Source organism: Symsagittifera roscoffensis, chromosome 4, assembly GCF_963678635.1.
Source record: "Symsagittifera roscoffensis chromosome 4, txSymRosc1.1, whole genome shotgun sequence".
NCBI lineage: Eukaryota > Metazoa > Xenacoelomorpha > Acoela > Convolutidae > Symsagittifera > Symsagittifera roscoffensis.
The window spans coordinates 29,403,352-29,430,476 of NC_087065.1; the positions used below are offsets into that span (position 1 = coordinate 29,403,352).

At 32.1% G+C, this 27,125-nt stretch overlaps 1 protein-coding gene across 1 annotated transcript; it reads right to left on the minus strand.

The window, feature by feature from the left end:
• Positions 1 to 15,854: 15,854 nt before the first annotated feature.
• LOC134844837 (uncharacterized) lies at positions 15,855 to 26,666 on the minus strand. The gene is made up of 3 exons (XM_063861653.1): positions 26,461 to 26,666; positions 16,283 to 16,663; positions 15,855 to 16,061 (listed from the first exon to the last, which is right to left on the minus strand). Exons 1-3 carry the CDS (start codon positions 26,659 to 26,661, stop codon positions 15,855 to 15,857), a joined length of 789 nt encoding a protein of 262 aa, XP_063717723.1. The 5' UTR covers positions 26,662 to 26,666.
• Between the last annotated feature and the right edge of the window lie 459 nt (positions 26,667 to 27,125).

Sequence of the window (27,125 nt, forward strand, 5' to 3'; positions counted from 1 at the left end):
TTTAGTTTTCCAACGCGTTGACCTTTGCTTTTATAAAAGTTAACTGGGACATATGATTTTCCTTCATTAATAGGATGACTTGTGGCATAAGGGCCAAATTTTATTTTTTCAGTGGTCATGTCGAAACCTCTTTCGTATTCGACAAGTATTTCAGAGTATTGTGTTTTATAAAGTGGATTGCTATATTTACATGCAAATTCTGTTTCTTGATAGACTTGGAAACGTGTTAATTTATTTTCTATATCATGAATGTTTTTAAAATCAGTGCTTTGTTTACGAGATGGGTTCACTTGTTCGTATGGAATTGATTCAATAGAATATTTTTCATGAAATTTTATCATTCGAGCGTGTATTTTTGCTACTTGAAATGTTGTGCATGTATCTTCGGGAAACCAAAAAATTGTCGCTTGGGTCCTTGTTTAGGGTCACAATAACCTTGATCATTTTGCAAGGTAATCTAATTCCTTGATAGATCATGGTGTTATCAGTTAAATTTCGTGTGAGTTGTATTTTTTCAAGTTGAATTTTCCAATCAAAAAACATTATTTCTTGATATCCTTTATTTTTTGTGTCTGCTTTGCAGTTTGAAGGATTATTTATTCCAATGTGTGGTATCCAGTGTTTATCGTTTATATCATAAGTTAATTGTCCGTGTGCGCCGTTAGATGGGTGTTTTTTGTCTAATTTAATATGTCCTTGGTATCGTTCAAGTTCTGCTTAATGTAATGTACAGCTCGTAATGTACAGAATCGGCAAAGACTTGAAAATTTACTAACTTTCTGTCTGTGTTTTTATTTCTTGTGATATTTAGTCTGAGTAGTTCGTTTTTATAATCATCGGTATTTAGATGTAAAAGTCGTTCTATATTACTTTGGTAAAATGATTCGTGATCAAGTCGGTTCTTATTTCCGTTGCAAACTTGTGAACAATGTACTTTCTTCTCAAAAAATGTTGCTGTAAATTTATATCCTTGTGACTGTTGTTGCTCGGGCTTTTCAATACAATGTTGCTATTACATTTGTAGTTTCTATAGCTTGTGGTTCTGTTTCGCATTGTGATACTTGATTTATTGCATATTTGTGTAGTGTTTTTTGTTCGTTTTCTTCACAATCATAGCGTGTTACTAATAAATCCTGGGGTCCTGTGCAAGGAGAAGGATTTGTGTTTTGGTCGGAAAATATTAGAAAATGAATGTGTTGAATTGTTAACTTTTTTAGAATATACATGTGAATGATAATCCAGAGTATGGGTTATAAAGTGTTATGTAACCAATTGTTTTTTTGTATATCTATCGTATTTATATATTACTTCATGTGTTATAAACGGTGGTGGTAGTGATTGAGCTGTTATATTTGGTACATTTAATGGGTAGGGATGTTGAACAATATTATTAAGTCTGATTGTGGTTTCAAATTTAAATTGGAGACTATTTTGTTGGAGTATTAGAATATTATGTTCTCGAACATCTTCGTGGATATCTTGTCTATATTGTAATCTATTGAGTGCCCAATTGTGGAGTCGGTTTCTTTCGTGATGTTGTCCAAATAATGGGGAGGTGCTACGAAAGTATTCCAATCTAATCGTAAAGGGATATTTGATGATGATTGTTCTCGATATCTAGCGTCGAGGTTGTTTGGAAAATTCAAAGGGAAAAGTGTCAGTGAAATTTGACTTAATGATGGTGTTGACGGGAGTGATAATGTTTCTGGTAATGATGATGGTGTTGTATCTGTAGAAATATCTATTGGCTCATTTACTATGTTTGGTTCGCGTTGTGTATATGAGTGTGTTGCCCAATATGGTAGGCGTTCGGTAGGGTTGGGGGGTTAAAAGGATTTTCACGTATTTGTTCAGATGTCGGTGTTGAACCTAAGTATTCTGAGGATATACTGGAGGTGCTATGTTGTGAGAGGAGTGTGGGGGTTTCTGGTAATGTACTACTTGAAATTTCTGAAGTAGTTGGTGTTGGTGATTGGGGTATATCAAAATGAACTCTGGGGGTTTGAAAATTTCTATTTCTTCGTGGATGTATAATTTGTCTATTTATTTCAGCTGTATTTTGATTTTGACTAATATATCTTACTCTATTTAAGTCTTGTGGTAATGTGGGGTATAAATTATATGTTGGTTCACTTAGGGATGCTTGTCGCTGAACTGGTTCTAGTGGTTCAGATGAGCGAGCGTGTCGTTCTTCAAAAGTGTATGGGTTATCTTGAAAAGAACTTCGTGTAGATGTTTGGGGGTTTTGGGTAGTTGTGAGTATGGCTCAGTTTTCTTGGGAAGATGTCGTTGAAAACTGATTTTGTGATGGTTGGTTAGCAATTTTGGAAATGTGTCCGATTGATCTTTTTCTAGTGGGAAGATTTATGTTTAATGTAATATTCTTCGATGAAAACAATTAAAAGGATTGTTGCTAAGGCGAATGGGACTATTGTCTTTTTTACACATTTGCACATTGTCATTGTTAGGGATGATAAAAATGTGATGAAAATTACGAATAGTAAAAAAATATCTGTTCTACTAAAAATTGTTCGTATCATTTAAATAGACTTTGAATTATCGTACCTATGAATGTGGTCAACGATTTGGGAAAGTTGGAGATATATTTCAAATAGGGAGTAGAAAATTTAAAAAACATTGCAAAAAAATATTATAAGGATTATTAAGGCTTCAAAAGTTTCAATAAAAAATATTAGCAAAATTTTAAATAGAATGAAAAGTTTTAAGATCTAAGATTATATTTCTTAAGGTATCGACTGTTAGAGAGAATAGCATTTAAGAAATGATTCGTTCGTCGAATATTTTTTGTTTTCTGGGGCGAGGTTCAAGTGTGGTCGGATTATTCATTGGTTTTTTGACAAGTGGGTTGAGTTTTGTGAAAAATTGTTGGAGGCTAATTTTATGGTGTTCGGGAGGTCTTCTTTGCTTTGTTTTTATTTGTTGGGTAATCTGGGGTATTTTTGAAGTATTTGTACTTTAGGCCAAATGATTATGGTTGTTTTTTACTTTAGGCTAATTTGCCATTCTTGGTTGGATGGTTTTTGAGGTCTAAGTTGGGAAAGTATTGTTGATCTTTGCGTTATTAGATAGGGGAGGGTTGTAATATTATAGTGGTAATTATTTTAGTTGTCAAGTTTTAGCGAGTTGCTTATTTTTGACCTGGAGGTTGTAAAGTTATAGTTATAGATATGCCTGGAGTTTAATATCTATCGGCTAGTAGGTTTTTGTTAGAGATATAGAAGGTGATGGATTTGAGTGAATCCTATTGGCTGAATTTGAACTAGAATTGTTGCGTATGTTTCAGCATGTTATCTTGAAAATATGAAAGTTCAAAATGATTTAGAGGTGTACAAATTATTAATTTTGAAATCAAAGTTATTTTTGAAATTCAACTTTCTCTAATATTTTAGATTAAGGGATGAAAGTTTTGTAATTTTTACGTGGTTGATTTCTAAGTCGTGATAATTCTCTGTGTTCTGATTTTTCTACTTGTTCTTGTGATAAAATTTTTTCTATCATTTTTCTGTTTTTTCTTTCTTGTTGAGGTAATTTTGGGTCTGGCGTTTTTGTATTGTTGGGAGTTGTGTTTTGCTTTTGATTTTGTTTATGATGAACGTTGTCCTGTATATTTGTTTCTTGTTCTGTATGTGTATGGTTTTGAATAACTTTTAAACCTGGAAAAGAATATAATTGAGTTAATTCGCGTAATGCGTATTCTTTCGGATAGTAAGATAATAGATTGTTACGATGTTGAACAATTTCTTTTTTGGTTGAATCTATGAGTTTATACCTTACGTCAGTGGGTTTGGCAATTATTTGGTATGGTCCTTTTCGAAGTGATTGTAGTTTTTTAGAGATTCCTTTTTGTGTATTGAAATTAGGTATTAAGACAAATGTTCCAATTTTTAAATCTGTGGCTGGCATAAAGCGTGAATTAATTTGGCTGTTAATGTTTTGCCTTTGTAACAATTTTTTTGATACTTTTTGGTAAATTTCATTGTTTTTTATCTCTATTTAAAATCCATTCGGTATATGTGTCGGAGGCTAATTTAAGAATTTGTGGGTGATGAAAATGATCTTCATCATGTGTGTGTAGAGGTAGGTTATAACAAATTGAATCTTTATTCGGTTGGCAATAACCTTGTGCATTTTTATAATTGTCGTGATTTGTGAATTATATGATAGGGGAAATAATTTTACATCTGCTGACCATTTTGTGTATCGTGTATCATTTCCATTTATGATACATCTGAAATATTCTTGTAATGAACGGTTCATACCTTCGACTAAACCGTTTGTCCAAGATGCATGAGATGCACATGGTTTAATTTTGATGTTATATAAGTGGCATAGTGTGATGATTTCATTATTTATAAATTCAGTACCGTTGTCTGTAACTAGGATTTCGGGTAATCCGAATTTAGCTATCCAATGTTCGTGAAGTATTGTGTAAGCATAATAAGCATTACAATGTGGTACTGGGTTGAGTGCTACATAATGTGTGAATGCATCAACAATAACCATATTGTAGGAGCTTCCTTCAGAGGATGGTGAAATTGGTCCTTTTTTGTCGAATGAAATGCGATGGTTGAAATATAAACTCTGTCCTTTAAAATCTTGTTTTTGTGCTATTTGTTTTTGATTTGGATAAGGTTTGTTCAATTGACATGTTATACAATCGTTGCATAATACTTTTATTCAAATTGGTGCATTTGGGAAATAAAAATTTTGTGTAAAGTTCGAGTATGTTTTTTCTGATCCTGAGTGTCCTTTTGTAGTTTGTGTATGGGAGGTGTTAAATGCTATTAGTATCATACTTAAAGGAAGACAGGGAACTTTAGAATCAATTAATTAATATTCTAAAAGATCTGTATTTTCATTGATTGCTGTGTTATTAAAGTTTCGGAAATATCGAAGGAGTGTTTTGTTTCCTAAGATTGTGGTATCAGCTTTTGCTGGCTTAGTTTTATATTTGTGCCATGAATTTAGTTGTCTAATTACTGGGTCGAGATTTTGATTTTGTTTTAAAAGTTCAAGTGTAATTTTTTCTGTTGGGGGGGAGAAAAATATTGTCAATTTCTAGTTTTGGTAGAGGAATTGTGTCAAGTGGGTCATGGAGGGCAAAAACCTGATTTATCCATACTTGTTGACCATTATTTTTTATCCATTGTGAGTATGGAATTGGTTTAAAAGTAGATGTGCTTAATAAATCAACTTCATAGTGATTATTTTGGCAATCTAAACAGAGTGGAAAATGTTGTAGATTATTTATTTGGGATTGATCAAAGTCAGTTTTTACTGCTTATTTGTATTCTAATCTGGGTGATGTTTCATCTTTTGCGAGATAGAGTTTAATATTTTTTGGTATTTCAACTGTAGTTTTTCGTGTGAATAGTTCAAGTGGCGTATTTCTACTTAATGTATATGGTAATGCAAGGTTTTTTCCTGCAGTCCAAACTATATGTAAGTTTGGGAATTTCATTAAAATTAATTGAAATCTATAAACTCTATAATTAGGATTTGACTTTTGTGTGAAGAGAAGTATAATTGGTTTATGATCTGTAAATAGAACTGTTGGGTGTTTTGATCCAAGTATCAGAAATTCGTATTCTGTAAGTGTATAAATTATAGCTGTACATTCTCTCATCAGAGTAGAGAGTCGTAGCTCGGCTTGTGTGAATAATCGTGAATTTTCTGATATAAGATTCATTTTATTTGTTCCACTATGTTATTGTAGTAATGCTGGGCCGATGCCAAAATTTGAAGCATCGCACATTGCATAGAATGGTTGGTTTGGATCTGGAATTGTGTTTAAAATTTGTTCTGTCAAAAGTTTTTTCAATTTTTTCAAGTCGAGTTTGATGTTCAGTGGTCCATTCAAAATTATTTTGTTGTCTGAGGATGTTATAGAAAGGTCTTAAGTAAAATTGCATTTTGTAAACATATTTACTTAAGAAATTCAACATTCCAAGGAATTCTTGGATTTTCTTTTTATTTGTAGGTGGTTGAAGTTTTCGAATTGCATCAATGCGTGATTTTAATGGAGTGATAGTATTTCGTTCAATATTATGTCCCAAAAATTTAACGCGTGTTAAGAAAAAATTTGATTTATCGGGGGCTGCTTTCAGATTTTCGTTTTGAAATTTATTATGATATTGTTCCAAAACTGTAAACATTTCGTCTTTAGTTTGTGATTGCATGAAAATATCATCTAAATATGTGATTGCGTTTTCTTGAGTATGAGTGGTCTAAAAATTTTACTCATGAAAGCTGAAAAAGCTGCTGGTCCTATGGATATTCTATAGAATAATCGATTAAATTCGTATTGTTGATTTCCAATAACAAATTGTGTTAATCGTCGTGATTGTTCATCTAGTGGCATTTGATTGTAAGCACTATCCATATCTGCGGTTGTGAAGTATTTACCATTTATCTTTATTAAGATAACTTGTATTGGTTCAATAGGCCAATTGCATTTTGATTCGTCAATTAGTGAATTGAGATATCTAGCGTCTAAAACTATTTTTAATGATTCACCTTTTGCTAGAATGATAACAGGGTTGATGAAGGTATTACCTTTTGGTTGTTCTTCTTTTTTTTACTGGTGATATAATTTCGTATTTTTCTAATATATCAAGTAATCTATTTACTTTGTCGTGTAAGTGAATCGGTACTTTACTTGCTCTTTGTTTTTTGAAAACTGCGTCAGGTTTTAATGGAAGGTGTAGTGATGAACTATTTTTTCCAACGTCAAATTTTGATGTTGCATAGACTGTTGAGTATTTTATCAGTTGTTTAGCTAATTTGTCAAATTCATCTTGTGTTATTTGTGAGTGTTGAAAATTAAACATTGTTAAAAATTTTTGTTGTTCTTTTGTATAGTTTGTTATATTGAATGTCGGTTTAAAATATGGTGTTTTTGTGAAATAATCTGTGTTTTTTTTTCATTACTTATTATATTATTTATGGATAATTCTTCGTCAAGAATTGTTGATTGGCAAATATCTAATAGTTGTAATATATTATTAACTCGGTAGGCTGCTTCATTTATACGTGAAATTGTAGCATTTGTTTCACAATATCCTAAAAATCCTAAGGGTAATGTTTTTTGATATGGTGTATTGTTATACACGTGTAATGAAATAATATCGGACTTCGTATTTTTTAAGTATTTTATGGATGAGATTGTAATTTTGAAAAATTTGTGAATGGGTTTAAATTCGAAGTCTGACATAAAAAGTTGTTGTTTATTTTGACGTTTGTTATCCTGGTGAACTTGTTTTATGGAGAAATTATATATATTGCCTGATAGTGGTTTCAGGTATTTCCGTTGTTGATTGTAAATGTGGTAAAATTTTGAGAAGAATGGTGGTTGTTTGTTTAATCTTTGGAAGAATGTTCGGGCTGTATTTTTTGTTTTTTTTTTGTATTTATCTTTGATATGTATCTTACTATTTAAGATGCTGATCGTTGGTATATATTTAGATATAAATGTTATGCCAATGATATTGTGCTTAATATCAGTAATATTAAATATTTGTTTAAATGGCTGGTTCAAAATCTTGTTTTGTTTCCATTGTTCTTGTGGGAACAAGGAATAGTTGGATTTTTCCATAATTTACTAATGTTGATCCTTGTGCTGTTGCTAATTTACTAGATGTTTCGAGAGGTGTTAAATTTGGATGCAATGTTTTGATTTCATTCCATGTGGGAATATTAATTATATTTGATTCTGCTCCTGAGTAAATTAAAAAATCAATTTCAAGATCTGGTGGTTGAAATTCTTTGTTTCTTGGACTCTCTAAGAGAAATGGAATTGTCCAAAGTTTTTCTCTTGGTTGTTCTTTTTGTATATTTTGATAAATATGCTCTGTGTTTGAGCATTGTGTTTCATCTTTTTTATCAGGTTTAATTACCGTGTTAATTTCGTTTGCTTCTTGTGTAGTTTGTGTATTATTTTTAATGGGTCCAATGTAATAATTATGAAGAAGTTCCAATTGATTTTTGTATATATGTGAAGTAAAGGGTTGTTCATATATGATAGGTTCATAGTCGTTTTCGACTGTTATCATATTTACAGAGATGGTATTATCTGTATCACTTTCAGTATCTGTTGATTCACAATTAATGTGGTTTAATTGTAATTCGTTACTTCCTGTGTCATCAATACCTGGGGGGTCTGAAGTTGTTTCCTTATTTGTTTGCGTTACTTCTGTATCGATGTTTAGAATCGGGGTAACGGTTATTTTTCTTATGTGGTGACTGGGAATAGTTTCTGTATCTATTGTTGTAACTTGTCTTTCGATTTTGTGAATTATTTCGTGATCTGTTTTGATAGTTATCATTTGATCTGTGATAATTCGATCTATTATATGAATTATTCCTTGATCTGTTGTTTGGATAAATCTGATTTCGATTGTTAGAATAACTTCTATTTCTACTGTTTGAATAGTTTCTATTTCTGTTGTATGATGAGTTTCGTGATCTATTAGTGGAATAGTGTCTATTCCTTGGGTTTCAATTGGAACTGGATGCAAAAACAAATTCTGTTGTGTTTGAATTCGATCGTGAATAGTTATTTTGGTTATTTTGTCTATTCGATCGGCTATATCTATTTTGTGAGAAATTTCGTGAATTTCTTCGTTCGGGCGATCTACCTCTATAACTGGAGTTATATGGTGATTGATTTCTTGAATAATTTGAGTTACATGGAAGTGGTATTCCTGAACTATTATTACTATATATATTTTTATTTGGTAGGTTTTGATCTTTTTTCATATATTGGTAGAATGACTTATTTGGTTCTTTATGCTTTTGATTGTCTTGTTGTTTTTGTCTACATTCGGCAATACTGTGTCCGTATCTTCGGCAATAAGTACACCATTTCTTTAAAGATGGTTTGCCTTTAAAGTTTGGGCTCCGTTCGTAGTTGTTTAGTATTTCAGTAATTTTTTCAATCAGGTCTGTGTCTGATTCTTGTATGTTATTTATATGTGTAGTATTTGTTTCAATCCGATTAACTGATTGTAGTTTTAGATTTTCTGTTTCTTCGAGTTTTATTGTAATTTCTGCTTTTTCTAGTTTATCTACTGATTTTCCAAAATCTAAATCTGGTTCTCGAATTGAGAAAGGATGAGATGCTCTCTTTTTTCTAGCTATTTTCCTTAATTGAGGTGTTGAGGTCATCATTAAAATTTCTGTCATTTTGGTGTTTTTGTAATCATGTGTATTGAGTGAATATGCTTTTCGAATTAGTGTTTCGATTCGAACAGCTTATTGTTTAGTTGTTTCATTTGGTAATCTGCGTATTTTGTTGCATAAAACTCTTTGATGCTGTTTGTTTCTTTCAGAATCAAACATTTTTGCAAATTCTTGTGTGAATCTTTTCCAATCTGATTTTATTTCTAAGGGTAGTACTGAAAACAATTTTTGGGCTGCGCCATCTAGTGTTGTTTGTATTAACGCTGTGCGTCTATGTATCCAATTTTGATGGAGTGGTGTATTAATTGGTTCGGGTCCTATATTTAAAATTAAATTTGCTGTTACTGCATTTAAATAATCTTCTAAAGAATTTTCAGGGTCTGTTCCTGTGAATACCATTAATAGTTTATTCGATTTTATCGACGATGAGGTATGGATTCATATTCATCTGCAGTGATTCTGCGGCATTTGGCATTTGTGAGAAGTTTGAAAGTTGATTTTTTGTTATTTCATGTTGCTGAAGATAATGTGGAAGCGGTATTTCATTTTGCATTTGAGTCGGCTGGTAAGAATCCATTGACATTGGGTTTTGTGGTTGTATAGATTGAAAAGATTGTGCGTTAAATGGGTTTTGTATATGCATTGGTTGTTGATTCTGCTTATCTGTTGGATTTTGTGGGTAAATTTTCATATTTTAGGATGGTTGAGATTGTCGCGGTCTCTGTGTGCAATATTCTTTAGTATATGGTGCAAAAATATCTGGTTGATAGTAATCATCATCAGATGATAAGTAATTTGTGTTATAAGGTGTTTGTTGTTTATTCTTATTTTGTTGAAAAAATGGGTATTTTTCACTATAATCCTGTGGAGGGAGTGGATTATCTGGAAAATTTACTGAATTGGTCGATGTATTTGGAAGATTCCAATAATGAGAACATACGTGGTTTAAATTTTGTGTATTTTTTTCGAGGGGCGGGAGGGGGTTGATTTGTTTTTGATTGATGTACATAATTATAATTGTGTTCTGCAAAAGTGTTTCTTGTGAACGTTTTCCGTGTTTTTGACAATTTTGTCATTGGTCTATATATCTGATAGTCCATATGGGAATATTTTGGAGCAACCGAAGGTTTAACGGTCGATTGTAAGGTTACTTGTGTTAGTGATGTATTTGTATTTTGCGGTGTTGTGAGATTTGGGCGTATTGGTGAAATACTTTGTTGTGTAGTTGTTGCTGTTGTTTGGACGATTTCTTCATTTATGAAGTGTGATGGTTTTTGAATGTCTTGCTGTGTAAAATTTCTAGTTCCATTGAGATTTGCATTATGCATGACTTATGAATTTAAGCTGTTATTTCGTGTATCAGGTAAAAATGTATTATAATTTAATGGTGTTGCGTCAATCGTTAATGGTATTACTTTTACATAATCTTTGTTAAAAGATATTGTACTTATTGTTTGACTTGAGATGTCCGCTGGAATATTTATAAATGCTGGATGAGACTATTCAGGGTCCCAAACGTAATCTGATTGTTCTGCAATGACAGTGTTGTCATTGGTACTTTGGGGTCTACAATTTTTTCTTGCGTGTGCAATTAAATCTAAATTGTGGGTAAAATAATCTATTATAAACCATGCTAAGATTTTTTGTCAATCATGTTTAGTGTTTTGTGAGACATCATTATTGGTGAAATTTTCACGGATTATATTTTAAAATGTTGAAAATGCAGTGACTTCGTTTCTTACTTTTGTATGTTTGGATGTTTGGGTTGGTGATGTGCTTTGAGCTTCTGTTTTTTCTAATATAGATATATAACTTTATATTATTGCAAAAACTTCGTTGGTGAATATGGAGTTTGCTCTCTGTGAATTTTGATATTGTATGCTTTTGATATGTTCTGTGAATATTTTTGAAAATTCTAAATCAATATCGTCTGTTCGGATTACATATTTACCATGAGCTGTTCGTGGTGTGCTGAATTCTATAGTGTAGATTCCCTGTTGTTGTGTTAGGTTACATATGTCTTTCAAATAATTTTCTATAATTTGTCTTTTGATTTTTATATCCGGAAATTCTGCTTTAAATGGACTGATTCCTGGTTCAAACAAATTTACGAGTAAGTTTTTACAAAATCGTGTTTGTCCTCTATCATTGAGTGAATCTATAAGAAAAGGAAAAACTGTTTCTTCAGCTGGACTTTCGACACTTTGAGTGTGGCTCACTTTTTCGTTTGATGACTATTAATATATATAATTATCAATATGTCTAATTGATTGATTCCAATTATGTAGGTGAACTGGTTTGTGTTTGTATTGCTTTTTTATTCCTCTTTTTCCTCTTTTTGATGAGTTTGAAGTTGTTTCTGAATCGGAAAAACATAATTGATCATGGGTGGGGCAATTTTTATTTATTGATTCTTTTAATTTGTATAGTTCTATTTTTGAAAATGTTTTTTGTGTTATTTGTCTTTGTTTGCTTATAATTTTTCTTTTTATTGTTTGTCGTTTTGTTCGAATGTATCCAACTGTTTGTGTATGTGGGGTTATTACAAGATCGTATTTTTGGTTGTCTATTTCACAATTGTGTAAAACGATTGTTTGTTTATTTCCTAAATTTTTGAATGACATAAGGTTTAGGATGAGGGATGCAAGAAGTTATTAGTGATTTTTATTTTCCTAGACTGTTAGTCCTTTTTTGGTTAGCTTAACCTGGGTCTTTTTGTTCAGGGTTGGAGAGAAAAGTATATCGATTCCGGAGAATGATTTTACATTCTCGTGGCTAGTCTAAGTTAAGGTGTTAATTTACTTAATCTTACTTAGGGGTAGTGATTGTGTTCAAGGGTTGGATAATAGTAAATCGATCCACAAGGTTCAGGTATAATTAGAGCGCAAGTAGTTCGTTAGATACTATTTTAAACTTACTAATTCTACAATCTATCCTGGGTCTGGTAAGAGGAGGGTTCAAGTGAAGGATGAATAACCGAAGTTCTTCACTGTTTAGCCTAATTTGAATGGCCAGTGTTATTAAAAATTTCTATTAGTCCTGGGTCTTTTGAAAAGGTTGGATAGTGAATCGACGTTTGAGGTCGTTAGACACTTGATAAGTGGGTGGGGGAGAACAAAATTGTTCTTTTTGATCCAAGGATAAGCCTTGTCGATCAGAATTTAAAATTGATAAAATAGAAAATTTATTTACATCCAAGGAAAGCCTTGATGATCTGGTTTAAGATTAAATAAAGTTAAGTTTAAAATGATTTAAATTTATTTGTTAAAAGGTTTTAGTTTTTAATGATGTTAGATGGCTTACGATTGCTGTTATGTTTAGGTGAAGAAGCTGGAAGAACAGGATGATTTATATTTACTAACAGTTTATTGTCATGCTACTAATTTTTATTTTTGTTTTCAATAAATATTTTTCAAATATGTTTTATATAATACTGCAGAAGTTGAGAGAACGATTTGAGATCTTTTTATCAATCGTTATTGTACAATAGTAATTTTGTTTAGCGCCTGAAATAATCATTGAAGGTTTGCTTCAAGGGTTTTATGTTTGCAAACGAAAATTTAAATTCATTGCTAATAAGATTATAAATATAAAAGTTTGTGACGGCTTTTGCCGTACAACCATGAAAATAAAGGGTAAGTTTCTACGTAGTCGTATGTCGTCTCTTGTCCGAGGTCTCTTTCCAATACCTGGTAGTTCTCGTATTGTGCGGAAAGCGGCTCTGATCTATTGAGTCGTAGAGACATTTCAATAAGTTATTGTCGTGTAACATTTTGAAAATGTTTTGTCTATTTTCTAATCTATATTTGGTTAATTCTAAGCTATTAAGGTCTTATTCGAGATTTATGGTCGCACCAGATGAGTTGGGTACTTGAGGTTAACTCATAGAGTAATTTCGGATAGGGTACACCGTCTGCTCGTCACGCTATCTTATTTTCGGCCGGATAGATTCGTGCAACTTCTTAGTCTAATACCGACCCTAATCTTACTCTTATATCTACTAGTCTCAGAGTGTTTAACTAGTCTCTGCTAGGCTCAATAGATCTAGAGTATACTGGCTTATTGCGACTGCTGAAGTTCTCTTGGAGAGGTAACTAATTTCTAAGTTAAGTTCAAATCTCTCTGGTGCTGAAATTACAAGTAATTTCAGCATTTACAAATAAGTGGGTTGTTAGTTGGAAGGATTATGATTGGTTAATATTAAATATTTTACCGTGGTAAAATATCTAATTTATCCAATAATAAAATGTAGTTTAGATCAGGTTCCAGAATTCATGAATTTCCGTCGCATGAATTTCCATCCACGGGCAATAGCACAGGTTTTTGAGACGACGGTTGAAATTTAAAAAAAAATTCGAACTATTTTCGAGAAAGTTTCTTTGGTAAGGTCACATGAATTAGTTTAAAAAAATGAGACTTCAGTGTCTTTCGATCTGAGAATTCAGTGTCTTTCGTAAGCTTTGTGTAAACTTTGTGTCATTAGTATGAAGTTCAGTCCAGTTTGACTCTAAACTTTTAAATTTTTATTTGCAATCTGAATCAAGAATGAAAAGGTTTTCATAAGATACAACACTTGACTACCTATGAGGTAGTCAAAATTGGGCGGAAAATTAATTCTATTTCATGACTCCGTGCAGAGTCTTAACCATTTTAACGAGTTTTAACAATGGTTAAGACTCCGTGCAGAGTCTTCACCATTTTTACGAGTTTTAACAAGCCTAATTTTAAGTTGAGCAGTCAGACGCCCAGGGCAAATAAAAAGTTTTACTCGCTCGAAAAATTTCGCTTTGCAGTTTACAGCGAATCCAAATTTGGATCTAGCTATGCATTATAGCCAGCACAATACACTAGCATGTGCGCGACATTGTCAAATGTTTTTACCGTTGGATATTTGCTTCGATGGAGTCTTTGTTTTTAGCTTTGGATCGAAGTATGCTGAGCATTTCGAGTTTAATGCTTTGGGAGCCTAAATTACAAGGAGACCGGTAAATTTAAACCGAATTTCCATCAGATATTTTTGTTTTTTGGCCAATGAATTTTTGAGAATAACCATTGCGAAAGACTCAAAACTGAGATTTTCAATTAGTGTTTAACATTTAAATATGAGATTTTAAATTAGTGTTTAACATTTAAATAAAACTAAAAAATATACACTTAAGAAAGAGAACTTGTTGTTCCGACTTTCGATACGAAAGTAACGACATATTTGTGCTCGGGGTGGGTTTTTTTTCTTCAGACAAATTTCGACTTTTTAACTAGCCATTTTTGACGAAATTTTTTAACATCATTCGAAAGGTATTGTTGTCCTGAGCTCAAATTTGAAAAGATATTTCACCTGTGTTCCTTTTTGGTAAAGTTACGGGGGTTTAAAGATTGCCATTTTGGGACAATTAACGCGCGATATTTCGCGCTATTAACGCGTAAGCGGAGAGTTAATCCGTCTTAGAAATCGTTCCAAATTGGTTAAAAGAAGCTTATTTGCCATACTTGGTTTGTTACAAGGAGCGAAATCTATCCTTTTGTACTTTGTATGGCGTGTGGGGGGATGATTTTCGTAAAAAATTTCAAATTTTAGAAATTTTTTTTTTGATTTTGTTTTATTTCATTGAATTTTTAAATGTTATTACTGCTCCATAAACCTTAAAAGGCAGTCGGAACATTCAGGGCTTCCGGAGATTCAACAAAGCGTTTAATAAACCTGAAAAGAAAAATTGGTTTCGGCTTTTCGGGGTTGGGTCATTTTTCGGTTTTTACAAGCATTATTGAGATTCTAGTAATTTCGATAAATACACTTTCCCTATAGTTAGCGTTCTAGTAGACTTTCTTTTGTTTTCAAGGGTAGTAATTTTCGCGTCTTTTATAATTCTAATAAATCTAATAATTTCAAAAGAAGAGTTTATTTTAATTCTATAATTTTTGATATTTTCGTTTTTTGACACGTACTGTTGCAATTTGGGCTGTCATGACATTTTGAGCGTGCGGCAATTTACTATAGCCATAAATGATTAGAAAATTTCATTTCAAATATGAGATTTTTGGCTTCAATGTTACTGGATTTTGAGGAGTGCGTTACTATTGACTGCTTTCTTCTTTTATTAGCGATTATATTAGCGATCAAAAAATAAAGACATTTGCTATTTTTGTCAGATGAGGAACTGGGACTTCTGCAAGTGGGCGTTTTTCAGCAGCAAACTTTTTAGTCGACAAGATTAATTCTCAAAAGTTGTGCTGTATTGAGGACATTTGAACGTTTTCGCTCTAATATTAAGATTAATCAGCCAACAACTAAAATCGTAAAAAGTATTAACCAGAAGGTCAAAGGGAAAAATCTCCCCCCTAAATCAATTTAGGGGGGAGAAAGTTCATTTGGTTAAAAGTAATATTTTTCAGCCAATCAGATTTGAGCATAGTGCATGCAGGCCTTACGTCTTGAATTTGCCATTTAATTTTAGGAAAGAGATTGTTCGCATTGCCCAACCGGAAACCTAGGATCCTTTCTTTTAAGAAGAATTATATTTCTTCGAAGATAAAAAAATTTGAAAAAAAGATAGCTTGACAAAAAATTAGCTTGCAATGAATATCATAAAAATTGGACTTATATTAACTCATTGTTTAACAGAATATATTGGGCAAAATTGATAATTTCTTGAGTTCTATAAGTCTAGCGCACTTTTTGCCAAGGCTACCATAACGTCAGTTTTGGCAGTCAATTGTGATAATTGAATCTGGGTCACTTTACAACAGTCCGAATGAGTGTCTCTAACATGCACACTCCCAGTCCAGGTTGAAAGCATTGCGTCCAAATTCGCATCACAGAGTGGCTCCCTAATTCCACGCACTTGAGTGACTCTTCGGCCATCCTGGAAATAATATCAGTTAACAAACTTTTGAATATATAAAATAAGAATATTATTGAAACTTTTTAAGCTGAAACTTTCTTCCTGAAATAATACTGAAGCAAACCAACAAACACGAAAACGAACCGTAAGCTTTTCGTGAAAATGAGGGCAATTTAAGCAGCCTCTGTTTTTTGTAAAAGTAATACATAATACAATGTTGAATAACTGACATATATGGTAACCTGTTGAGAGCCGTTTGCGGTTCTAGAAAAATGTTCTTCTTTAGTCTCCAAGTCTTCCTGCAATTCTGCAGCGAGTGAGTTAATGTTCTGAGATATGCTGCAGATAGCGTCCATGTCGTCCATTCGATTATCCCTTTCAGAGGTATATTTACCAGTTTGACTACTACTTGCCACGGCTGATGACACTATCTGCTGTGCTTTTCGAAGGAACTCTTTCGCTGACAATACCGCGTGCAAGCTTTCCTTGGAACAAACGGTGGTCTTCATATCCAGACATACTTTATACAGCGATTTCATCTTCGGTAAAATATCGTCAGGACTTGTGCCTTCTGAATCCTGGGCTGCCCGACGAACGCTTGCATCACAACTGAATTCATTAACCTGATCAAGAAAATATAAGCTTTTTCAGGAAACCTTGGCATTTGGTTATAATTTATAATTATTCGAACCGGTTATCAGAAAAACAAATCTCATTAAAAATTCGATAATCATGTTTGAGAGATAACAATCATAAAATGGTCCAAACTCCATTTAATAATTTGAACCGAAAGCCATGCACTGCGTAATGAGCAGCATATTTATCCACCGGAGGTTGTACGCTACTTTAGACACACATACAACATTTATCCATATTATTCTCAGGCGAACGCTTCAAAATCATCTCAGACAAGGAAACTACATGACAATGTCATTCTATAAATCTAACCGGGTGTGAGGGGGGTATAATTCACAAGTAAATTGATCAAGAAAGTTGAAAGAGCATTGAAAAACTCACCGAAAAATTGTTTGCAATAAGTTACTTCAATCCAGTTACAATATAAGTTACAACGGTACAGCAGAAAGACATTATAACTTTGGTGCTTTTTTTAGGCTCAGATAAAGGCAGGCAATCAACCGTCAAGGCTGAGAAAAAGTGGTTTGGTGAAAAAAACCACAGATGAACATAGAAGATAACAAAGGCGGATTTAGGAGGACGCCCCCTTAGGGATTCGACCTCTTCGCCAACTAAAAGGTGCCCCCTTTGGTATTTTTTTATGCATCCATTTTAGGCTCACCAACCCTAAAATGTTCTAAGGGCACCTTCGGCGCCAGTATACTAATTTCAAGGGGAGCGCGCGCCCGAAAAACGCTTTTTTTAAAAAACAAAATTGGGTCTTTATAGTGTTCTGTGAGTGCTCAGAAAATCAAGTTAGTCGACCTAAAAAAGGTCAACAAAATTTACAATTTTTTTAAAAACGCCCCCTCGAGAAAATTCTAGACCCGCCCCTGACCTATCTGTTTTGTTCTGATTACTTGCGTTCATTGACTCTCTTTCAACTGTCTGTTGGCTGTTATTGGTATGCAAAGATTTAAAAGGATGCAGTCTTCAAATAAGCAAAAAAGCAGGAGACTTTTATGCTAGCGTCATCAAATATATATATATTTACAATTGATAACGCTAGCATTAGAGTCTCTATGGAAACAAGGTAAGCTGGTTGGTGCGCAGATGGGATAGTTTATTTAAAAAAAATAAATTATCCCAATTAAAATTTAGGCAACTTTGTCGGCGGCTTGGAGAGAGGAACTTGAAGAACGCCAAATTTGGACTTAATAGACAACAGTTGCCTTTCAAAGTGAATCAAAAACAAAAATCAAAAAAGATTCAAACATACTTTAATGTTTTCATGTTTTTTTTAAAATGTTTTTCAAACTTTAAGAGTCAAAGAAGCGCTTCATAAATCTACAATTAAGACTTTCCTTAAGTAAAACTAAGTTTCTGAAGCCTAAGACACTAATTTTCATTCAATAAGCGGCGTCACTAGCTCTCTTTAGAATAAACTTTCGGAAATTTCTTTAATGTTGTCCGAATCACGACATTCATAAGTTACAACACTCGACTCCCTCCTTGTGATGATTATTTCTGGTAAATAATTTTACAAAGAAAAAAACTAAAACAGTAGAATTTCCTCCCTACTTCCAGTAGTCCTAAATAATTACATTCATTTGCATTTATCAAAGAAACCAATTTTCCTTCAAAAAAACGTAACTCGCTCGCTTTACTCTGTAGTTATCAAAATTTTCTCAAAAAAGCTGATTTTCTCGTCGGAGTAAGTTTTTTGAAGTTTCTTTAATGTTGTCTGGATCACAAGTTTCATATGGTACATCACTGGACCCATTCTCATGATTATTTCTGGTAAAATTTTTTACAAGTGATAAATTTAAAACAAAAAAATTTCCTTTCAACATCCAGTAGTCCTAAAATTACATTCATTTACAAGTATTCAAACTCTACTAATTGTTCTCAGGGAAACTAAGAACGGAAACAGCACCTGATAAGATTAAAACAGATATCAGAACTAATTTCTTTATATTACAGTTAAAAATGATCAATGGCAAAATCCACTATTTCAAGAAAGATTCATTGCTCGACATTTGTCAGTGTTGAACTATCATGGAAACCAAAATTTTATCAATGCGCAACTAAGCCGATTAAACTTTGATAGTTGCCCATTGAGCCCATAAATAATTTGTGACAAGGAGTTTAGCTTAAAAAATAAAAAAAACTTGAATTTACGCGAAAGTGTTAATAATTCAGTTGGTTTACAAACATCGTAAAATACAATTTTGGGATGGAACTGAATTTTTCAAAGCAGACAACTCAAAACATATCTGCTGATATGTCAACAGACATGCCAATTATTGGTCAAAATTATTCGATGATTTTGTTTTAAAAAACAGTGTACATGAAAAAAGTCTATGTTCCGATTTGATAACGCTTGCTAATCGCAAGCGTAAAAAGACAAATATGGCAAGACTTTTGAAGTACAATTGCCGGCACTAAAAGAAAAGTGTCCCATGGTTGGCAAAATATTGAAAAGATTGAATGGGATCTTCACAGACCAAACAGAAACGATAACAAATTAGCAAATCAGAGTTAAAAAAGGAAAAAAGAACGGTAGAAAAGACAAAAGACAGGACTTGAACGATTGAATTCAAAATGAAAAAATGTTAAATTGATGAAAATGGTCAAACCAAAACTTTATAGTCATTGAAATTTGAATTCAAAAAATCATTGAACCGCCTCTTTAAAAAACAAATAAGTCAGTGATGTGATGTAGCTGGCCTTTGAAGAGTATCGCAAACTAAACCGACATAAGCTACACCATAAGCCACGAAATTCAATAAAAAGACACAGAGGCGAAGCTGTGCTTCGCACCACTTGCGATACGACAATTATAGGATAGTGCACCATTATGGTTAAAACTTAGCAAACAGAACTTCGTACGATGTTAAAAATGAAGAAGGAACTGGAAAGACGCGAGAAAAAAAACGAAAAAGTTTTTTTTTCTTGTTTAAATTTTTAAAAATTTTATCAAGAGGTCCTAGTGGGGTGGATATTAAGCATTCAAAACTTGGTTTCGGAGTCTTACAGATCTCAAATTTACTACATTTTAAGGGAAGAAAAAATTGGTAAACAAGCCGACAGAATTGAAGCCGAAAACTTTCGTCAAAGAAAACATAAGTGAACAGTTTCCTGTAACGCTCACATAGAATCCACGATAGATATATCAAAAGTGTATGCAAAGTAGACGGTATAATTAAGAAATTAAACCGACACAGCTTCAGTCGACACCCATGAAGCCGAAAAATCATCAGCAGAAAAATAATAAATATACATACAACCGCAAGCGTAAAAAATGCGAATAGAGCAATACCGAATTTGAAAAGTAGGTAAAAATCTAATGTTTATAATTCCTTCAAGATTGACGAGAATTCGGTAAATTGGCCGACATCCAATAAACTGAAACACAGCCAAAAACTTTCGTCAAAAAGACTTGGAAACAATTTCATAAAACGCCCACAAAAAATCCACGATATATTAAGTTACTTCAGTCCAGTTACAATATAAGTTACAACAGTACAGCAGAAAGACATTATAACTTTGGTGCTTTTTTTGGGCTCAGATAAAGGCAGGCAATCAACCGTCAAGGCTGAGAAAAAAGTGGTTTGGTGAAAAAAAAAACCACAGATGATCAAAGAAGATAACAAAGGGGGATTTAGGGGGACGCCCCCTTAGGGATTCGACCTCTTCACCAACTAAAAGGTGCCCTCTTTGGTATTATTTTATGCATATGTTTTAGGCTGACCAACCCTAAAATAATCTAAGGGCACCTTCGGCGCCAGTATACTAAATTTAAAGAGGAGCGCGCGCCCTAAAAACCCATTTTTTTAAGAACAAAACTGGGTCTTTATAGTGTTCTGTGAGTGCTCAGAAAATCAAGTTAGTCGACCTAAAAAAGGTCAACAAAATATTCGATTTAAAAAAAAAAACGCCCCCTCGAGAAAATTCTAGACCCGCCCCTGACCTATCTGTTTTATTCTTTTTACTTGAGTTCATTGTTTCCATAAAGACTCCAATGCTAGCGTTATCAATTGTAAATATATATATATATATATATTTGATGACGCTAGCATAAAAGTCTCCTGCTTTTTTGCTTATTTGACGACTGCATCCTTTTAAATCTTTGCATACCAATAACAACCAACAGACAGTTGAAAGAGAGTCAATGAACGCAAGTAATCAGAACAAAACAGATAGGTCAGGGGCGGGTCTAGAATTTTCTCGAGGGGGCGTTTTTTAAAAAAAAATCGAAAACTTTGTTGACCTTTTTTAGGTTGACTAACTTGATTTTCTGAGCACTCACAGAACACTATAAAGACCCAATTTTATTTTAAAAAAAAATTCGTTATTCGGGTGCGCGCTCCCCTTTAAAGTTAGTATACTGGCGACGAAGGGTTAGTCAGCCTAAAATGGATGCATAAAATAATACCAAAGGGGGCACCTTTTAGTTGGCGAAGAGGTAGAATCCTTAAAGGGGGCGTCCCCCTAAATCCGCTTTTGTTATCTTCTATGTTCATCTGTGGTTTTTTGTCACCAAATCACTTTTTTTTCAGCCTTGACGGTTGATTGCCTGCCTTTATCTGAGCCTAAAAAAGCACCAAAGTTTAAATGTCTTTCTGCTGTACCGTTGTAACTTATAATGTAACTGGACTGAAGTAACTTAATATATCGTGGATTCTATGTGAGCGTTACATGAAATTGTTTCCATAAGGTTTTTGACCAAAGTTTTTACCTGCGTTTCAGCCTATTTGATTTTCAGGCCCATTTACCGAATTCTCGGATATCTTGAAGGAATTATAAATATTAGATATTGACCTACTTTTCAAATTCGGCATTTTTTATTATGAATTTATTAAAATTTATCATAAATCACTAGCGTATGCAAAGTAGACAACATAATTTTGAAATTAAACCGACATAGAATCAACTCGAAAAATACAATAAGCAGATAAAAAATGAGCCAAAATAATTTGGGTAGAAAAAAACTTTTAAGCGATAAAAAAACAACAAAAAAGAAATTATGACAATTTGAATTTAGGTAAAAAATAAACCGCCAAAAAATCAAAACAGGAAAGATACATTTCTACTCTTGTATAACAAAAAAAACAATTGTACGATGTGGCAGCTAAGCCGAAAAAACATAAAGGGACAAATCGTAGGCCGACAGTTTTTTGAAAAAGAATATTTAGCGTTTGAAAACAAAACTAGTCCTGACAGATTCGAGACCAGGACCTTTGCTGTCCCAGGCGTATGCGTTAACTCCAGACCATGTGCACCGGAGACACTTAAATTTGAGTTTTTTGTGAACTGAACCTAAAAATACTATTTCTAATTTTGACCATTCTGTGAACAAAGTTAATTACGGGAAAAAGTCCCAATTGCAATATACTTGCTTATCGCAAGGGTATAACATAGGCGCTACGCGCAATACACCGAAGGCATAAAAACTGAAGCAAAAACCAAACAACTTGAACAACTAATAATTGAAGAATAACAGTTCTAGAACAAAAAATCGTACTAATACATGTATACACCAAAATTTTGCTATATCGAGAAAGAGCCTGAAATAACAGTTCTAGAACTAAAAATCGTACTAACACATGTATAGGTTAAATTTTTGATATATCAACGAAGATCATAAAATAACACTTCTAGAACTAAAAATCGTACTAACACATGTATACACCAAAATTTTACTATATTGACAAAGAGCCTGAAATAACAGTTCGTGAGCTAAAAATCGTACGAACACATGTATACACCAAAATTTTGCTATATTGGCAAAGATCATGAAATAACAGTTCGAGAGCTAAGAATCGTACTAACACATGTATACATCAAATTTTTGCTATATTGACAAAGATCATGGAATAACAGTTCGAGAACTAAAATGGTACTAACACATGTATACAATAAAATTTTGATATATTGACAAAGATCATGAAATAACAGTTCGAGAACTAAAAATCGTAATAACACATGTATACACTAAAATTTTGATATATTGACATTGATCATGAAATAACAGTTCGAGAACTAAAAATGGTACTAACACATGTATACGCTAAAATATTGCTATATTGACGAAGAGCCTGAAATAACAATTCTAGAGCTAAAATCGTACTAACACATGTATACACCAAAATTTTGCTATATCGAGAAAGAGCCTGAAATAACAGTTCTAGAACTAAAAATCGTACTAACACATGTATAGGTTAAATTTTTGATATATCAACGAAGATCATAAAATAACACTTCTAGAACTAAAAATCGTACTAACACATGTATACACCAAAATTTTACTATATTGACAAAGAGCCTGAAATAACAGTTCGTGAGCTAAAAATCGTACGAACACATGTATACACCAAAATTTTGCTATATTGGCAAAGATCATGAAATAACAGTTCGAGAGCTAAGAATCGTACTAACACATGTATACACCAAAATTTTGCTATATTGACAAAGATCATGGAATAACAGTTCGAGAACTAAAATGGTACTAACACATGTATACAATAAAATTTTGATATATTGACAAAGATCATGAAATAACAGTTCGAGAACTAAAAATCGTAATAACACATGTATACACTAAAATTTTGATATATTGACATTGATCATAAAATAACAGTTCGAGAACTAAAAGTGGTACTAACACATGTATACGTTAAAATATTGCTATATTGACGAAGAGCCTGAAATAACAATTCTAGAGCTAAAATCGTACTAACACATGTATACACCAATATTTTGCTATATCGACAAAGAGCCTGAATAAACGTTGTAGAACTAAAAATCTTACTAACACATATATACACCAAAATTTTGCTATATTGACAAAGAGCCTGAAATATTGACAAAGGACCTGCAATAACAATCGTAGAACTAAATGTCGTACTTACGCATTGTAGATCAATTTCTATAGCTATAATAAAATACAAAAGATTGTGTTTGTATGTGTAGCAAAACGCCTCCTGTCGTTTCAATCGGCCAATCGTATAAATTGTAATGTAGACTCATATGGGTCTCCGGAATAACTAAAAATCGTACTTACACATATACTTACAAGAAAGAGCTAAAATGAAAAAAAGCTATGAGTCTTATTATATTGAGAAATTGTGAAGCAGTCTCAGAATTGACAGTATGTAGCAGTAAAACAATCCGAAAAACAAATCCAAAAAACAAAAAAAATACTTGCAAAGACATGACACAGATCTGAAAAATGTACCAATGTTGGTATTCATGAACAAAACTTCAAAAGTTGAAGAACAGAATTGAGATAGCAACTGTTGTCATCATTTGCAATGCTCGTGGGTCGAAATGGCTCCATTACATGACTGAAAATAGAAGTAACATAAAATTTAACATTTTGCTTTACGTTATTGAGTCCACGCTCCAACAAATTCTTTTTTGAGAAATACAAAAGCAAATTTGAAAATTAATTATCGGACAGATATAACTATAGATAAATCTTTAAAATAAATAATTTAAAATCATTTTTGATGTAGCTGCAACCCAAAAGCAAATGGACAAATCTCGTTGGCAGCGTTCCCTGTAAATCGTTGTACGCTAATTGGTGATATACAGATCTTTCTGAAAATATCCTAAACAGAACAATAAATTGAAAATCATTTTTTGCTTTTAACTACATAGCTAAGAAGTAAAACATCAAATTTCACAATCAAACAACAAAGACGCTAACTAAATAAATAAATAAATGAACGAACAAACCAACAAATGAACGAACAAACCAAAAATAAATAAACATAAATAAATAAATGAATAAATAAATACATACATGAATAATAAATAAAAGCAAAACTAAATGAAAGAAAATAATTAAATAAAGATAGCAATAAATATCAACGAATAAACAAAATACACCTGATAAATAAATAAACAATAAAAAAATAAATCAATACATAAATAAATAAATACATACATAAATAAATAAATAAGTAAATAAATAAACGCAAAACTGAAATGTACAAATAATTAAATTAACATGAAAAAATATATATCTCATGAACAAATAACCAAACAAACAGACCCATAATATAAATAAATGAAAGTAAATAAATGAAATAAATACACATACATAAATAATAAAAGCAAAACTAAATGAAAGAAAGAATAATTAAATAAATATAGAAATAAATATCAACAAATAAACAAAACACACCTGATAAATAAATAAGCAATAAAAAAATAAATAAATACATAAATAAATAAATAAATACATAAATGAATACATAAATAAATAAATATATAAATAAATAAAAGCAAAAGTGAAATGTACAAATAATTAAATAGACATGAAAAAATATATATGAACAAATAACCAAACAAACAGACCCATAATATGAATAAATGAAAATAAATAAATGAAATAAATACACATACATAAATAATAAAAGCAAAACTAAATGAAAGAAAGAATAATTAAATAAATATAGAAATAAATATCAACAAATAAACAAAACACACCTGATAAATAAATAAGCAATAAAAAAATAAATCAATACATAAATAAATAAATAAATAAATAAATACATAAATAAATAAATAAATAAATAAATAAAAGAAAAAGTGAAATGTACAAATAATTAATTAGACATGAAAAAATATATATGAACAAATAACCAAACAAACAGACCCATAATATAAATAAATGAAAATAAATAAATTAAATAAATACACACGCAGAAATAATAAAAGCAAAACTAAATGAAAGAAAGAATAATTAATTAAATAAACAAAACACGTGATAAAAATAAACAAAAATAAATATGTACATACATAAATTATAAATAAATATAAGCAAACTAAACATAATTAAATAAATAGAAGAACAGATAATTAAATAAATAAAGATGAACAAATAAAGAAACAAACATACGCAATCACGTGACATAGCGCGATATAGTCCAGCCCACATGATAATTGATAACTGTGGACGTTATTTGTCGACTCTTGACAACAGACAACATTAAAAAAAAAACCCGTTACACGATACCATAACACCTTGACTAAAGTCTTCGGTGTAAATATGATTTAAATCAATTTATGACAATTCGTTTTGAAACACTCTTAAAACAGATCCTAGGCGGATTCGAATACTTAACGGTTGCTGCCCCTTGCACGGACGTTTACTCTTCATGTGTGAATCAAGACACGCTGAGTAAGGATTGATTACGAACTAAGATTCCATTAAATCAGCGATTTTGTCGCCAATTTATTAGCCTGGAAAAAGTATACTTTCAACGCAAGCATTATAAAAACTAACAGAAACTTTGAACTTTCTCCCAAAAAAGCTTAACTCTGCAAGATCGAAAATAACAACTAAAATGATTACATGACTGCTTGCATCAAGGCAAAGCCCTGAATGCTTTGACGGCATTTTAAGCTCTACAGAAAATTTTTTTGCTCAGAAATGGGCGAAATTTCAAAAAAAAACATTTTGAATTATTTTTTCGAAAACCAACCCTCACAAGCTAATATGAAATAGACCAAATTGCTCACCTTATTTTAATATGGAACAGTTTCTAAGACGCATTAAACCTCCGCTCATGAATACCCCCATAACTTCACGAAAAATGATCAAAGAAGAAACACCTTTTTGAATTTGAGCTTGGGACAACAATAAGCTACGATTGATGAAAAAAAATTCCGTCAAACATGGCTAGTTCAAAACTTGAATATTGTCTGGAGAAAAAAAAACAACACAAGCACAAATATTCTATCATTTTCTTTGAAAATACTCGGAACAAAAGCCAAAAATAACAATTTCAACCTGCTTTTTGGTTCCGGGTCTATTCTCTTGTGAATCTGGAAATGTTTCTTCTGGAAATATTTCGGGAATTAATTCGCCTTCTTGAGTACTTTGAGAACCTTCGGTGTGTAACTCGCTCCTTTTTGCTTTTGGTGTAATCATCTGTGTTCCGCATACCCCAGCCTCTGCCAACATAGAAGGACTTGAAGGAGGAGAGTCCATTTCAGTGTCTAAATTTAAAATCGAAATTACGCAAAGATGTTCAAAATGGAGGCGAAGCGGAGCTTGCAACACTTGCGATACCACATAATAATAACACTGCAAGCAAAAAGACAGGTAGGGAAAACGACAGTACAACAAAAAACGAAAAATCTTCGGAAAAAACTACAACCAAAACTTGAAACCTTTGTCTGGAATTATGTTCTTTGTGCGAAAACACGTTCAGAAATACAATCGATAGCAATTTGCAATATTCAAAACCAATTATCGAGCGGCAAATGAGCCGAAAAAGTTTGGGTAAATTCCAGCAAAACTGAAAACGAAATTGTTGTCATGAAAAACTTTGAACAATAAATTCTATTTAAAGACTTTTGACATTTTGTGCACTCCGAAAAGCATAAAAATTGCGTTTCCATTGAAACGACCCAACATTAGGCCACTAAGTCGATAAAATATAAGCAGAAAAA